This window comes from Rhinolophus ferrumequinum, chromosome 15, assembly GCF_004115265.2.
Source record: "Rhinolophus ferrumequinum isolate MPI-CBG mRhiFer1 chromosome 15, mRhiFer1_v1.p, whole genome shotgun sequence".
In the NCBI taxonomy this organism is placed as follows: Eukaryota; Metazoa; Chordata; class Mammalia; order Chiroptera; family Rhinolophidae; genus Rhinolophus; species Rhinolophus ferrumequinum.
The window spans coordinates 9,388,922-9,405,148 of NC_046298.1; the positions used below are offsets into that span (position 1 = coordinate 9,388,922).

The 16,227-nt window shown below is 42.0% G+C and overlaps 1 protein-coding gene across 1 annotated transcript in view; it reads right to left on the minus strand.

Annotated features, from left to right (window-relative positions):
- Positions 1-13,030, minus strand: part of AMFR (autocrine motility factor receptor) — a 32,895-nt gene extending 19,865 nt beyond the window's left edge. The window contains exons 1-3 of the mRNA XM_033128346.1: positions 12,570-13,030; positions 4,399-4,491; positions 1,216-1,380 (exon numbers count right to left, since the gene is read on the minus strand). Coding sequence (XP_032984237.1) covers positions 1,216-1,380; positions 4,399-4,491; positions 12,570-12,836 — 525 coding nt within the window. The 5' untranslated portion in view covers positions 12,837-13,030. The remainder of the gene's footprint in view (positions 1-1,215; positions 1,381-4,398; positions 4,492-12,569) is intronic.
- Between the last annotated feature and the right edge of the window lie 3,197 nt (positions 13,031-16,227).

The window sequence follows — 16,227 nt, forward strand, 5'->3', positions numbered from 1 at the left end:
CTGCCTGGCCAAATGCAAAGCACAGAAAAGCATCCCATTCCCAGAGGGCCAAAATTTTACAAACAACCTAAATATGAGTATGAGCTGATATACAGAGATCTTAATCACTTAAGTTACCAACTGTAACAATATACATTATATTTTCATCTCAAATTTTCAAGGATCCTCCTACTAGTGGAACTAGAAGCTTCTAGAAGCAATTTTTCAAAGGTACGTAATTCTCTCTTCTAACATTCAACAGGAGTCAGGACCCCACCACGTTCTGTTTCTTCCTTGATCTTGGTCTAGTCCTCCTCCCCAAAATTCACTTGGAGGACACTCCTCATCTGTTGAGGGAAAGCTGAAATGTAATCCCAGTGCAGACTTACCACTCCCCTAATGCTCTTGTAACAGAACGCAATGAGAGGCAACAGCTTGGAAAAGAAGGCCTGGAGCTGGAGCTACTGAGCAGGAAGGAGTAGAGAGCACACCAGGTGGGGAGGATAGCAGCTCCTGTTCCTGCCCCTGAATGGGGGTGGGATTGTGAAAGAGCTATAAAGACTGTGAGACTGAAATTAATTCACATTGAGGTGCAACAGCCACTGGGCCATGATGACCGGGCAAAGAACGGGGCAAACGAGGCCCTGGAGTGGGTTTAACTGAAGAGCAGGACTGTAGGTTCATCTGGGCGGGATCCATGAAACTAGCTCAGGAGCACTCATGAGTGGGGGTTCACCTGCACAGCTCTGATCTGAAACCAACAGGCAGATCTTGTGCCCAGACATTAAAGGATTCACTTCTCCCGGGACCAAGGAAACTAAGAGCTAATGTAGTCCTCGCCCAGGGGTAGAAACAGTGTAAATAGTCAGAAAGAAGAGTTCCAAGAACCAGAGTAAGAGGGGGAAATAATGGAAGGAGACTAGAACAGAAAATGTCTGGAAGAGACCAGCTTTTATTCAGTTTATATATTGAGGCTTTCCTGCGCTGAGGTCAAAACACGTCGTGTAGGTGAACTGCCCCCACGTGGGCTGTAATACACTAGTGGTTAGGCAGGAAACCTCGCTCAGAGACACTGATCCTGCATTCCTTGGCGGCTGCAGAAACGGGCAGTAGGAGCCTGATCCGACTTTCCCTGGAGAGCTCCCCAAACGTGCCTATCATGGCTCATTCGCGTTACATAATTCAACCCTGGCAAATGTGTGACAAAGCGAGCAAAGAGCTTGGCTGAAAACTCACATATTCAAACCGGTCCTTGCAGAGTTGAACCATCAGATGCAGAAACACAAGTCCAGCAAACCAGAGGCACCACATGACCACCTCTTCCACGGTCTGGACATTCAGTACACCAAAAATGAAAATGAACTTGTAGAAAATAAAATTCCAAAACTTGTCTTTCAGGTGCTAAAAAGAAAAATGTTTATAAAGGTGAGTACTGTTACACCTAACCCATTTAACAGAAGGTAACATAACAAAAGCTGACTTCTATGGAGAAAAGATTCTATACTCAGCTTTCTAACACATGACCACAAAAAAATACAAAGCAAAGACAAAAATAAGCTTTCTGAAGAATAGAAAGTAATTTCTAGACTTTGGATTGTAACCCTCAGTCAGTTATGGAATTTTAGCCATTAAAAGGGGAGTGGTATCAGGCAAATACCTGGAATGTTAAATGATATGTATACTTCAAACACAAAATAAAAAATAATGAGGCTTGCAAATATCATTTTTAATATGTCTGCTCGCTGGATTCTTAAAACAATAAAAAAGATTAGATATTTTTTACATCCTTCAGATTAAAAAATAACATGTTCATTTCCCAGCCCATAAGCAATAACATGAAAAAGTACAAGGAAATGTTAAACAAAAATGAATGATGCCTTAACACATTTATGCATTTTTCTTGTCTTCTTCCTATGTGCAAAGCATTGATTTTTGTACACTGCTTTATTTCACTTATCATATTGTCGGAACCTTACCAATGTCAATAAATATTCTCTGAATATACCATTTTAGTGGTTACAGATGGACACTAAAACTGTTTTAATTTTTTACCATTCAGAAAATGTTGCAATGAATATCTTTTTACCAGTTTCTATTTCTTCAGCATTATCAAACCAGAGGTTAGAGATGTTTTTATGGTTTCTAATAAGCACATCCACCTGACTTCCAAAGGGTACACTCCCTGAGCAGTGTATCTGCTTCATCCTCTTCCTACACGGAGGATTTCCAGTTTTAAAACTCCGTACTGTTCTGGGGAAAAAAGGGCAACGAGGGGCATCTAGCCAACAGACATTAAAATATACTATCAAGCCATCTACGGAAGGGTTGGAACTGAGCAAAGAGGATAATAAGGATGAAAACATGAGCTCTAAGCATACTTTTATATATAGTTTTCAACCTTGTAAATATTTCAAATATTTCAAATATTTCAAACCTTGTAAATAAAGTAAAACAGAAAAAAAGCAAAATTGAATAAAAACTGAAATAATTAAATCTAAATGTGTAACAAATTGATACACGCCAATTTAAAGAATTATTTTGAGAACTTTTGCACACTGTATCCTGACTGTACAACCTTTGTACGGAGAACAAAATGAACAAGGAATCCTTAGTGAATGTTGTTTCCAGATCTGGGACAGGGTAAGGCACAAGGTAAACCTAGGACATTGTGTGCCCTGGTTTTGAATCTTTGCTGCACCATCTATGTGCTGTGTGTGTGACTTTGAGCAAGTCACTTAACATCCCCGTGCTGTGGCTTCACCATCTATAAAAGATAGGTGGTTAAAAGATCTGTTAAAAGATAAAATGGGTCTTTTAACAACGGCTTATATCTCATACAATTGTTGCGGAACTAAATAAGTGGATATACGCACAGTGCTTAGACAAGTGCCGTAATGGGCATTAAGTGCTTAAAAAATTCCTTGTTCTAAACTTCCACTTCACAGCTCAATATTTGTTCCATTTTAGGTAGTCAAGGTCTTTGCCTCTAGCTTACTCTATCTTGAACTTTAAGCACTCACAGAGCAAACCCATGTCAATTCTGTTGAATCCTAACTCAAAATGGTGCTTAATAAATGGATGACATTAGTCAAAAAATGAGTCATCACAGAACAACATGAAAAATGTGCTCTCTACTGAAAAACCTGAAAGCAGAATTGAGAAACAAGTGTGTCCATTATGATTACCTCTAGGTATTGCAAAAATCTCTGTGACACTCCAAAGTTGTTTTCTATCAATTTCGAAAACTTCTATCATTTCAGAAAAAGAAAGCAGTGCCTAAGGCCCACTCGTGCCAGCTCAATCCACCAGCAATTAGATGGCTTGCCTGGCCTCACCAATTTCTGGCCCACAAGTCAGAAGTTTTTCTTGAAGAAGAAAAAAGCATCAAAAGGAGCTTTTAAATCTACATTCTAGTGATCCATCAAGGAGACCTCTGAAGTTGATATTCTGGAAAAAGTGATGATACTCACTAATGAATAATCTCTGGGAAAACAAACATTCCTGCTCCTAACAGCATCCAAGAGCTCAATGACATAGTAACCGCATTTCAGCTCTAAACTAGGACCTCAGCTGATCTGATAAGAGGAGATTTGGGTTGAACAGGGTAAGTAAGGAGTGAAGCCATTGTACCTTTAACGTAGTAGGTTCCTGTGTCTTATCACTGGGATGAGATAAACTAAAATTTATTGTTCGTGTGTTGTTGTTTAAAGATCAGTTCTAAATTCTTACTTTAAAACATACCGTTCTACACTCTATCCACTAAAATCCTTGAGGAACTTCCAGTCTGTACAGTATTCTTACGGCATAATTCTTTATTGAAAGCATGTCCTGCTCGCATGTACATTCTAAGAATAATGTTCAGACTATCTCACCTGAAACAAGAACTTTCTGTTTGTAGAACAATAAATCCTAATTTACTTTCCAAAGGAAAAAATTAAAATCTCTCAATAAATTCCTTTGGAAAAGAACCCATATTCTAAAGAGTGATATTCATTATTCAAACTAAAACAAATCTACGCTTCTTTAAAAATTATATTCATAAAAGTCATGGGGAAAACAGCTACAAAGACTGATACTGGGCAAACCTAGCTACGCTGAACATGGACTGTGGATTATGTACTTTATTTATGCTGCATTTCCTGATTGTTGTGCTATGTTTATGGGAAGAAAATGTCCTTGTTCTTAGGAAATACATACTGAAGTATGTGGAGATAACTTACTCTCAAACAGATCAGGAAAAATAAGTATATGTAAACAAAAGGCAAACGTTAAAGCAAATGAGGTATAATGTTAACTGTGAATCTGGATAAAGTTCATAGTATTCGTGCAACTTTTTTGGAAGTTTGAAATTATACCAACTACACAGTTTAAAAAAACACATTCTGGTTGCAAGAATCCATCCTTGCTGTCTGGACTTACCTGTCTCTCACTCACCCGAAGAGGGCCAAACACAATACATTGGATCAGCTTCGCCACCAACATCAAAACACAGCAAGCAGTGTTTACCAGAACCTGTACACCAGAAACAAAGAAAGTAAGTTTATTTCCTCCTGTTGAGAAACAAAAGCAGCTCTAAAAATTTTATGTCAGGAATTCAGCCGTCACTTCTAATGATCGAGCCTTTCCAGTTCTCCACCAGTAAAAGGTAAGTGATACTTGAAGGGGCACTCTTTTCTACGGTGCTGTGGACGGGATAAGGAGTGGGCAAAAGAGGCCCCATGGACTCATGGAGCCCTGTCCCAGTACGTACCCACCAGCAAGCCGTGTCCCCTTTCGTCTTAACTGAACTGTGTGCAAACTTTGTACTATGTATAAAACTGCATGTACCTTACCAACTGTAGGTATCTCCTACGTACAGCATTTCTTACGTTAAGATTTTGATAGCCTTGAAGAAAACTTTTCTAGAAAATGAAGTTACCATGAACAGTAAAATCCTGCACTCAAATATCCTGCCCTACCCTGTCAATTAGGAGGTGGTCACAAAAAGTCACAATAGCCTGAAGAAATGAACACCAAAATATATATGTATATTTTTAAATGTATTGTAGTGGGACAATCTGCCAACCAAAAGGTACTGTATGTTTGGTGTTGGCCTTAATGTAAAGGTTTGGGGCCTCAGAGGGGACTGGAATTGACAAACCAGAAAGAAGGAACAACACTGGTGGGAGGAACGGAGAACTGAAGGCAACCATGAGGCGCCAATGCAAAACCCAGGCCGTCTTCAACGGGAGGTGGGACACTGAGTGTTCGGTGTTTCACTGATTAAGAGCTGGACATCCTTATACCTAGAAAAATCTAATGCTTACCAAATGAAAAGTGGGCTGCCCCTCACCACGAGGCTAGTGCGGCACATTACTGATGTTCATAGATTTTTAAAACATTGCCTGACCAAAAGGACTTTGATAAAGACCAATGAACGAACACCAACTCAACGTAAAGGCTGCTTCCGTCTGATTCACTAAGTTTACAGGACGGTGGCCAGATTCCTCTTCGCAGGTGAGTCTTCCCTCTACTTTTAAAAGAAGGAAGGAAGGAAGGAAGGAAGGAAGGAAGGAAGGAAGGAAGGAAGGAAGGAAGGAAGGAAGGAAGGAAGGAAACGAGGGAGGCAGGAAGGAAACGAGGGAGGCAGGAAGGAAACGAGGGAGGCAGGGAGAGAGGGAAGGGAGTAATAAAAGGAAGCAAGCTCCCTAAAAATCTCTTCATGTTCCCCTTAGTATGTCACACCATTCACCTTTGATAGAACAGCCCTGATTCATTAGAAAAAGATTAAATTATGTTTAGTTCTATTCTGCCTGTTCAATGGGACAAGAAAGTGTGTGACATATTTTTATAGAACTGAAACAAAAATATTTCTGCTGAAAAAGAAAAAAGAACTATTCTGGTAATTAAATCCTTCAAATGGCCAGGAAAAAAATCCCAATTAGTTATCCAAAACATCTACTTATCCCTAACTTATGACTCAGTGGAACAGCCCCATTCAAAACATTGCAATGACTTAGAATCCTAATGTTTAGAGATGAAATCAATGTTAAAAAGGCTCGTCTCCACTGTGCTCTAAACCAGTCAATGGGAACCTCAGTTGTATTAAGAAAAACGTCCTAAGATAAAAACCACAACCACAATCCCTCACACCATATCCCCCAGCTGAACAGAATTTTTAAAATCAACCAAATGCCCCTCAGCCTAATTACAACATACTTCTAAAAAAGAATTCTTCCTGTTTTTGCACGTAGGCATATGAAATAAAGAAATAAATTCAACACCTTTGGCACCTACTTGTTCAAGGCATGTGGGAGGTTAAGAGAAATGAGGGAGATCTGGACCCTGCACTCAAAGAGCTTTTAGAAGCCACAAGACACAGAACCTGGTGAGCATCTAACAGACAAGCGGGCTGCTGTGAGAGCAAAGAAGGAAAGAAATCAAATTCAGGGTTGCTTAATCATTGCTCTTCCCAAAACCATATGCCTGAACATCTTGGCTTGCAAAACAAAAAATAAAGTATTACTTCCTATTTCTCAGTTAAACTTTATAAAAGAAGTTTTTCTAAATTGAAAAATTAGCTGTAAAAATGGTGTATCTTTGATTTACTAAAATAAAAACAAAACAAAAAGTGAAAGTCCCTCATAATCCCACCACCCATACATAAGCATTTCCTATTTTAATTTAAATAGAAGAGTTAAAAATTAGCCAGGGAGAGAAGAAAAAGAGGCTTGAGAAAGTATACAGGTGTCAGAAAGGGAAGTTGTGTAAAAAGAAAGAGATAAGCATTTGTGAACTTTAATGGAAAGCTAAAACCACACAAAGTTGGAAGCAACTAAAAATTATTTTAAGATTATGAGCAAAGTGTTTGTAAAAACACCTTAACAATTATTAACAATTTATGTTATGCCTATTTATAAAGAAATGTCTTAATTTTAAAAACAGAGTGTCATTCCAATAAGGATGTGATAAATTCTCAACTTTAAAACTGACAAAAGCTTGAAAAATTGCAAATATGGGAAGAAACATAATTGTATCATTCATTCCTCATTTAATAGCAAATCCCAAATCAGATCCCACTAGGTCACCAGTGACACTTCCAGAAACAACACTTCAGCCCAAATTTCAATCCACAGAACCTGGACAAACCTCACCTCCAAGTATCGTAAGGGGGCTCGCCTCCAGCAAGCCTGGTGGGAACCACTTTATCCATGTAAAGGCACAGGCCTTGTTTTATCTGCTCTACACAGCTAACTGACTTTTCCTTGTAGGCAAAATCCAAACTTAAATGTAAGTATAAGGGGTTCGCTGGAGCACTGCTGATCACAGCAGAAAAATGGAAAACACGTGTCCATCAGGAAGAGTATATCAATAAACTGTAAAACAGGCAAAACTAACTCAGCAGCTCTGTATTTACTACTGTTATATGGAAACTGCAAGATAACTTGTTCACTTAAAAAAGGCAAAGTATGGAAATGTGATTACTATGCTACCTTCTGTGTAAAAAAGAAAGAACACGTATACATACACGTTTGTATAATAGATAGATGTGACCTGTGTCAGGACTTGAGCAGTCTGGGTTTTCTTAGTCTTTTACTTAACACCAGCACTAATTACCAGTAAAAGACACCAGTCACGGCCACTTCTTGGGGAGGAGAACAGGGAGCAGGGAGAGAGGGAAATTAACTTTTCGCTGTATATCACTTGGGTACTTTTTGAGTTTTGTACCATGAGCACGCATTATTTCTTTCTTTTTTTTTTTTTTAAAAGTTTAGAATCTATTAAACTAATCGGACCAGTTCTGAAATTCCACATTATTTTTCTCATCATATGATGGATGATGGACGATGGATGCATAACCAGCCAAAACTGGGTGGCCTATGTTACAAGTTAATGTTACAACAAACAATATTTCAGAAACGTTTCTTGTATCTATAGCCCTGTAAGAACTTTGTATAATATTTTTTTAAAACTTTACCAAATGCCTTTATTTTTTATTAGTCTACACTAAACAGAAATAAATCTTGCTTGTCCCTGAGCAGCCTGTAGCAGAACAGGTCAGATTATAGTGACTCAGGGAACTCCTATTTAGGCTTAAAGGCCTTTACGGCCCCATAAGAAAATTTCTCTCCCAAAATGGTTCTACTGTTCTCCTTGAGAAAACAACAACTAAATTATAAGACAGTTTGGCCTTCAAGGAAAAGAGAAGAGGGTGACAACAAATGGCTTGGCCACGTTTATCACTGGGTACCCCTGGAGGTATTGTTGACCCTGTAAAATGCTGACCACAAACGGGGCACTATTTATGAGCTTGTGATGAAATGTGGTTAAACTACCAGGCACTGCTTCAAGGACCTGAGCAATATGGCTATTTCTTAGTCTCCCATTTAACACCAGTGCTTACTACCCTCCCACCCAACACATACCCCTTGTCTTGTCCGTCTCCTCCCTTGAAGGACAACTGGAGGATGTCACCTCCCTGCAGACTCCCCGTGACAAGGATAAAATGCCAATAAAATGCAGAGGCGTACCCCACCCCCCATCACATTTGTGTCTGTCTTTTCACAATACCAGGGAAATAAACGAGATTATGTACACAAAGCGCTCAGCACACATCTGGCCAGCAATCAAATAGCCGTCTCCTTCCCCCTCATCCTGAAGATTTTCCCTATATTAAGTTGTTTACCTAGGTCTATATCCCATTTTTTATGAGTTTAGTCTTTCTCTTCAGCTGCCCCAACATTTATGGAGCTAACATTTTTCTATTACTTTCTTTGAAATAATCTACTCATAAAGTCTCAAACCTCGTAAACTACTTCCAGGTCTGAAGTTGAATAATTATGTGAAGATAGGGTCCTTAAAGCAGGAGTCAGCCATTTTTCCTCTAATAGACTATCAGTTAGTAAATATTTTGGGCCACACGCTGTCATGTATTTTTCCTTTAAAAAAAATACCTTTAAAGTATAAAAACCATTAGTAGTTAATAGACTGTATAAAAACAGCCGGGGTCAAAGAGGCCACCACAGTTTCCCAACCCCTGCTCTAAATGGCCAGTTCACTTTTATCCATTTTCATTTCTGGTGATTTCTTTTCCCCTTGAAACTCCTATTTAAATTATTTGATTTGCATACAAATAAGTCAGAACCTTAACACCTGTTTCATAGTTCTATTTCTCCATTTTACCGTGTTCTCTCACAATTTTAGAAGCAAGTCCGTAAAAAAAGAAAGAAAAAACCAGAAAGGAGAAAGTAATGAAAACAATAAGAATAAAGAAGTGGAAAAGTCAAAAATACCTGAACAATTCAAAACAATGGTGGACTGGATCAAGAGGTACTTTAATGGAAGTGACATCTGAAAAATGTAAAATAAGCTTAGAAATGAGTAACAAAATAAAACCAAGTCTGGAATGAAACTTTAGAATGAAAGTTCTAGAAAGACACGAGGCAAAAAGTGTTCATGTCAAACTTGGGTATTTGTTAGTATAAGACCCCTGGAGCCTCCTCTCAAACCTGTTCTCAACGTCCATGCCAGAGGGCCACCTGGAGAGACCCTGGAGGGCAGAGGTCTTAGGTTACTACATCTCGCGGCCTCTTCCTATTCTGCATAAATCCATCTTCCCCACTCTAGAAGGGCATCCCCAGAAAAAATCATCTCATCATGACAGAAGCCTCCTCCCCTTCCCTCCCACTTAAACCCAAGGCCACAGAACAACATCCATACTCCTTAGCACTGCAGGGAAGCTTTACACACTCTAACATTAGCCCCACACCCCATCCTCTTCCTAATCAGATTCTCAACCAGTAGAATCTGATTGAGAGTGCCTAAAATCGCCAAGGACATTAATCAAAATGAAGATCCAAGGCTCCGTCCTTCTCCCTGAAACTGATCCTCAGGCAGAGCCTGAGAAACTACATTTTACAAGCACCCCCGTGACAACAAACCAGGTTGCCAGAGATCCACACTTGGAGAAATATACCTCAGAGGGGCTGCTGGCCTCTCCCTTTCTCTCACACAGCAGGGTCATTTCCCCCCACCTCCTGGGTCTCCCCTTCACCCTCCCAACCTCACCGTGAAATCAGAGGAGCCAACAGAGCTTTATTTTAACAGCCCAGTTTATGCCCTGTCCACGCACCAGTCTGAGCGTCCTAGGCTGTTTTCTCTACCTGGAATGCCCTATGTCGCTTGCTGAGATTCTGCCCACCTTCCAAGACGGGGTTCAAATACCACCTCCCATGCATCCTTCCTCAGGTCAGTTTCTCTCTCCTCCAAACTCCACATTTTCTTTATATGTCTATTACCACTTATCAAATTTTGCCATACTTGTGTATGGATTGCTTTTCAGGGTAGGGGGAAAGCGTTCACAGCTATGCCCTCCAGAGTGCCTCAAACAGTACCTTTGAAAGGTTTTGAATTGGGTTTATTAATCAAAAACCTCCTGAGATGCCATCAGACATATTAATCTATGTTGTGCTCTCCGAAGGTAGTTTTAGAGATTCCAATATGCCAAACAATAGATAACAGGATTTGCAAACTGGCAGAAAGATCAGTTTTGTTTTATCTTGCTTTGTTTTTACAAAATGGAATCTGAATGTTTTGGGGCAGGGAGCAAAAAGGATCCATTTTGACAAAGGCCCTGCCATCTATTCACTCAAAAATGCTATCTGTCGGGCCAGGAGGAAGTCTTCCAGACTGTGACTCCTGCTCCGCTGCTAAAGCAGAAACTATGTAATGAGTGAAGAGGAAAACTTAGGATGCATACTGGAGTCTCAGAAACCAAGGAGGGCCAAGATGAAAGTGTAAAACCACAGAAGAAAGATGGAAGAAAAACAGTATAGAAGGTCAACTGAGAAAGGAACAAATCATCAACAGACAGGAAGAAACAATAAACTTGCATAAGGCAAGGCTTCAAAGAGCCGGGGAGAAAAGGAAATTCTCTTAAAATAATTTTCACAGGAAAAAAATCAACAGCTTTATGTTTGTTTTATGAAGAGGTGTTCACATTGGAATTTGAAACTGGGTTTTGTAAAAAAAAAACTAGGGGGAAAAAAACACGAAACAATACTAGTAGTTGTTATTTATAAAGACCATAGTGGTTCCTTCTCAAAGGCTTATTTATATTTATATACACTTATTTATATACACTTAAAAAAAATCAAAACTACATTGTAATCTTAACATTTGGCAAAAGCACTCTTCACATCACTTTAAGTCGTTTACCTGCTAACTCAAACGCAAAAATAGATATGAAATTAAGTAAGAGATGTGAATGGAATTCCTTCTCTTCTCCCTTTTCCGGTTCTGTATGGTTCAGCTTTACACAAAAGTGCAGGAATGGAACTTTCCCCTCCACTGCCTTCTGCTAATCTCTTCATCAGAAGGACCAGGAGACTTAATCCACAGCCCACAGAGTTCGCAAATCCCACTGCCTCCTGATGAAGCACAGTGGGATTAATTATAACAAATGAGTTGCCTATCATTCTATACACTTGGAATATTAATCTCAGTCATTTACAGCCTACTCTCAACCCCAAATGGGAACTTGCGGGCGGAGACAAGACCCAAGACGCCACAGTAAACCCAGGTGACACACTGAAATCCTGGAGCAACTTTCCTGATCACTGTGGGGTTTACATAAGAGGCATTCAAAGCCAAGGTGGAAGCAAAGTTCTTTAGCCAAAGTAACTGTTGATCTGCGCAGCCGGAAGTTATCTGTTCTAACAAGCAAAACCAGCATTTCTGCCTTGTTAAATGGTGCTTATCTTGCATTGACAGACACACTGGAAACCGTGTTTTAAAATGGACCACTAAAAGAAGAAATTCCGAGTTTAAATGATGAGCCGCCCCTTGAGTCCGAATGTTTTGCTGTCTTCAGACAGCAAAGGAAACCGTCATGAATCATCACGTAAAAGCGACAGGGAAGGAAGCAGGGTTTGTATGTTCGTTTGACCCAGAGAGGACCATCACATATTAAATGGCAAAAAAAAAAGTTGTGGGAGACAGCCTCTCTCCGAACAGGAATATCCAAACACACCCAAAGGCCCCCAATTCTCCCACACTCAACACCTGAATTCCGTCTCGGCCCCCTCCTCTTCCCTGAAACCCGCTGACAACGTTCCCGGGCTTGACAACCAACTCAACCCCCTTCACAATTGTAATAAGTCTTTCCCTGGGAACCTCCTCTTAGAGGTCTTCCAGTTTCCTTCCCCACGGTCCCCCAAAACCCCGACTCTGCTCCCACCTTTTACTCCCCGCGAGCACTTTACTTCCTCTCCCTCCATCTGTCTTCTCCTCCCCCTGGTTCCCGCCGCGACCTCTGGCGCCCCGACCACTTTCTCAAGTCCCTTGGTCCAGCGCTCAACCTCTGCCCGCCCTTCCGGCTGCCCCTCCTCATGACCCCAGCAGATCTGCTTCCCACCCAGCGGCGACCCCAACCCCTCACAGTCTCCTTCAGCGGCGCGCTCGCGGGTGGGACCCCGCCCCCCCCCCGCCTCGCACACGGAGGTCAGTGGGGGGACCCTTGCCCCAGCCACGCCCCCCACAGATAATGGGTGACATGGCGGCCCCCGCCACCCGCCCCGCTCCTCCACCGCGGCCCGGACAGCCTCGCTTACCCACACGAACAGGCTGTCGGAGAGCAGGTACTGGGCCACGTCGCGGGCCCCGGGTCCCCCGGCGCTCAGCTGGGCGACCGCGGCCGGATCTGGCTGCACCGGGGCCGTTATCGGCTCCCGCTCGCCCGGCCCGGGTCCGGCCTCGGCCTCGGGCGGGCTGAGGGAGCGGTAGGCGCTGACGATGGAGCCGAGCAGAGCCAGGCCGCTGAGGCCCGTGTAGGTGCGGAGGCTGGGCCAAGGGAAGCGCTCGAGGAAGAGCAGCGGCATGGCGGCAGCGGCGCCCTCCAGCCCGCAGGCCTCCCCGCTTTGCGGCCGGGCCCCTGCAGCGGCCTCGCGAACGGCGCCCACGGGCTCTTGCGTAGCTGCAGCTGCTGCCGCTGCCGCTGCCGCGCCGGGCCGGGCCGGGCCGCTCCTGACCGCTCGCGCCGCTCCCGCTGCTGCCCCTGCCGGCGCGGAAGAGCCTCGGCTGGCTCGGGGCGGGCCGTCGCCTCCTGCCGGGTGCGGGCGGGATGGGAGCGGGGGCGCGGCCTCCGTCCCCCGCCCCCAGCGGCCGCGCCGCGGCCCGGCCAGGGAAGGCCGCTGCGGCAGGCCCTGGGGCCCGGCACCCAGCATTATCCTCCGCCGACTGCCCAGCTCAGCTGGGCCGCGGACCCATGGGGCACCCGCCGGGTCCGAGCTGAAGCGCGCCACCCAGGCCCGACGGCACTGACGGGCGGTCAGACCCAAGCTGTGTGGCCCGTTTGTAGGATGCAGGGACCCGGGCCACCAGGCGTGTCTGGCCCCTTGCCCCTTCGTTACCTTTAACCCCCATAAGTAGGTTATTCTTGAGCACACCTGTGGGCCTAGCAGCTTCCCCGATGGACAAAAGAGACGGGAATAATAGAGGAAGTAATAGAGGCCCTGATCCCAAAAGAAAGTATTAATCAAGTCGTGAATTTCTCGCCAGTAAAAAGCTGTCAAGTTTCTGCTGCTTACTAGTAGTCTCGAGCAGAGTCTAAGACGAACCTAGTTCAGCAAGAAGTAAAAATGTGTTCCTTCATACACCAGGTAGGAATGTAAAATGGTGCATGTACTTTGGAAAATAGTCTGTCAGTTCCTGAAAAAGTTCAACGTAAGAGTGACCATTTGACGTAGCAATTCCACTCCTAGGTGTGTACCCAAAGAAATGAAAACATGGGTCCGCACAGAACTTGTACACAAATGTTGATAGCAGCATTGTTAATAGCCAAGGGTGGAAACAACCCTAATGTTCATTAAATGATGAATCCATAGATAAGGGATACAATGCAGTTTCATTCCGCTATAAAAATGAGCGAAGTACTGATATGCTGCAACCTGGACAAACCTTTAAACCGTGCTAAGTGAAAGCAGCCAGACCAAAGGGCCACATGTTGTGATTCCATTAATATGAAATGTCCAGAATAGGCATAGATTAAGGGTTGCTTAGGGATAGGGAGATGAGGGACCTGGGGGGTAAAAGCTTAATGATGAAAATGTTCTAAATCTGTGGTGATGGTTGCACAACTGAATATACTAAAAATCATTTCATTGCACACTTTAAATGGTGAGATAGATCTCAATTTGTGAATTACAGCTCAATAAAGCTGTTAAAAAAAAAAAAGTGCTGCCAAACAAAAGCATGACCTTGGGGGTCTTATTCTTCATTGTATCCCAAAGGCCTGTAAGTGCCTGGCCCATGGTAGGTGCTCAGTATGTATCTGTTGCATCTAATAAACTTTCAAAAAGAAAAGGACTATATTATCTTCAAGGTCTTTTATGCCTAATAGTTCAAAAATCTATTAATTAGAAAACAAAAAAGATCTCTTAAGGTATTGCCATCCACTTGGAAATTTTTAGAAACATCCTATTAAAGGGCCTGTGATGGAACACAACAGTTCAGCTTTTGGCAGAGGGCAAGTGGTTCACACACACACAGTCATGAAGTCTATATTAGACTTCAGTTCCCCATGGTTCTCCCCACTGCCATTTAATTAAAATGCTAAACTTTCAACTTTATTGGTAAAATAAAGCTTTATTTGGAAAAAATGGTAATTTTCCAGGGAAGTAACTGTTGTAGTTTGAGTCCCCATAATTTCTAAACCACACTGAGATGATTTATATTCAGTCCAAATCACAATAGTTACAAAATGCCACACCAAACTTGTCCTGTCACCATGAGACAGCTGATGATAGATCTGCCCATATTATATTACAATATTCCACCACGTTGAATTTCAAAGTGCTGCAGTCCTTTGAATTATATAATCACTACTTTCAAAGTGTTAAAAGAACTTTAGGCAACCTGTTTTCTGGAATAACTTTGTAAAGTGTTTAATAGCAACTCTTTACTTTTGCTTCTGAATACATAAAAACTATAGTCTAAATTAGTCTTAAACTTTTAGAGGCTTAAACTTTCTGAGGATTCAATATGAGAATAGGTGAAATTAACCCAACTATATAAGGTTATTTTTTATTTGCATTTTAAAAGATTTCAAAGGTTTGTGTCTGGATATTTTACTAGGATATTTGTTCTACTAAAAATTTTCCTCTCCCACTCCAAGGAGGCTTTTGCATATCCTTCTTTGAAGGATTTTTTTTGGCAAGGACATTACCCACTTCTAAAGTCAACTGGTTCTTCGGACTGGATCCCACTCCATCAGAGGACCAGGGGAGGAGGCAAGACAGAGGGATAAAGGGTGTGACCAGGAAGGCTGGACCACAGGTTTAAGGGGCTACCTGTCAGTTGAGGCCCAAGGGTGGCAGGAAGGCAACTGCACCAGACTTGAAGGGGCGTTCCAACTTGCACAAGAACGTATCAGTGGGGTACACAATGAAAACGAGCTCTCCCCACCCCCATCTTCATCTCAGAGTACCATTTATGCCTTCTGGATTGACTCTTGTGAGACTTTGGGTAGGTAGCCCCATTGCCAATGAAAAGACTGAATTTCCTGCCATCTTTGTGAGATGGTGGCTAGATTTAACAGAAATAAATGTCATTTCAGAGAAACCAGAATTTATGTGGAGTAAGATTCATACCTACATACATTACTGCTTTCATTTTTTAAAATATCTGAAACCCTTCATGATCTCATTTGATTTTCACTGTCCTGTGAGAAAGACTGAGTAGTTTTAAAATTCTCAGCGTCCTAGGAAGTGAACTTCCTTATCTAATCCAGTAGCCTTAAATGTATCTCGCATGGAATTCTGATTTCATTAGCTGGACCACAGTGTTCCACTACGAAATCCAGCAGAAGAGGATAAAATAACCAACTTTTCAAGTTTATATGGAAAACACAAATGGGTATACTTTCAATTTTTAGCTTTTCTTTTCAGAATATTCATAGCTCTTTGGTGGCTACTATGAACTACCTATAGACAAGTAGTCAAGTTTTCAGAACTTTGCAGTAACTTTATCAGGTTTTCTTCAACTTTTGTTCAGATATAAAGCTTCAAGACTATGGTTTTATTACACATATATTCTATTTTGGGTGTGTTGTTTCTATTTAAGATGCTGAAATTAGTATTACACAAGCAGCAAGCATAGTGTCACAGAACATGACTTCCAGGTAAGTTTGAGAAAAAAACTATGAGTCAACAATCTCTTTATAGGTGAAGAAACGAAGTCCCCAATGATATAATGACACACCTGTGTGGTAAA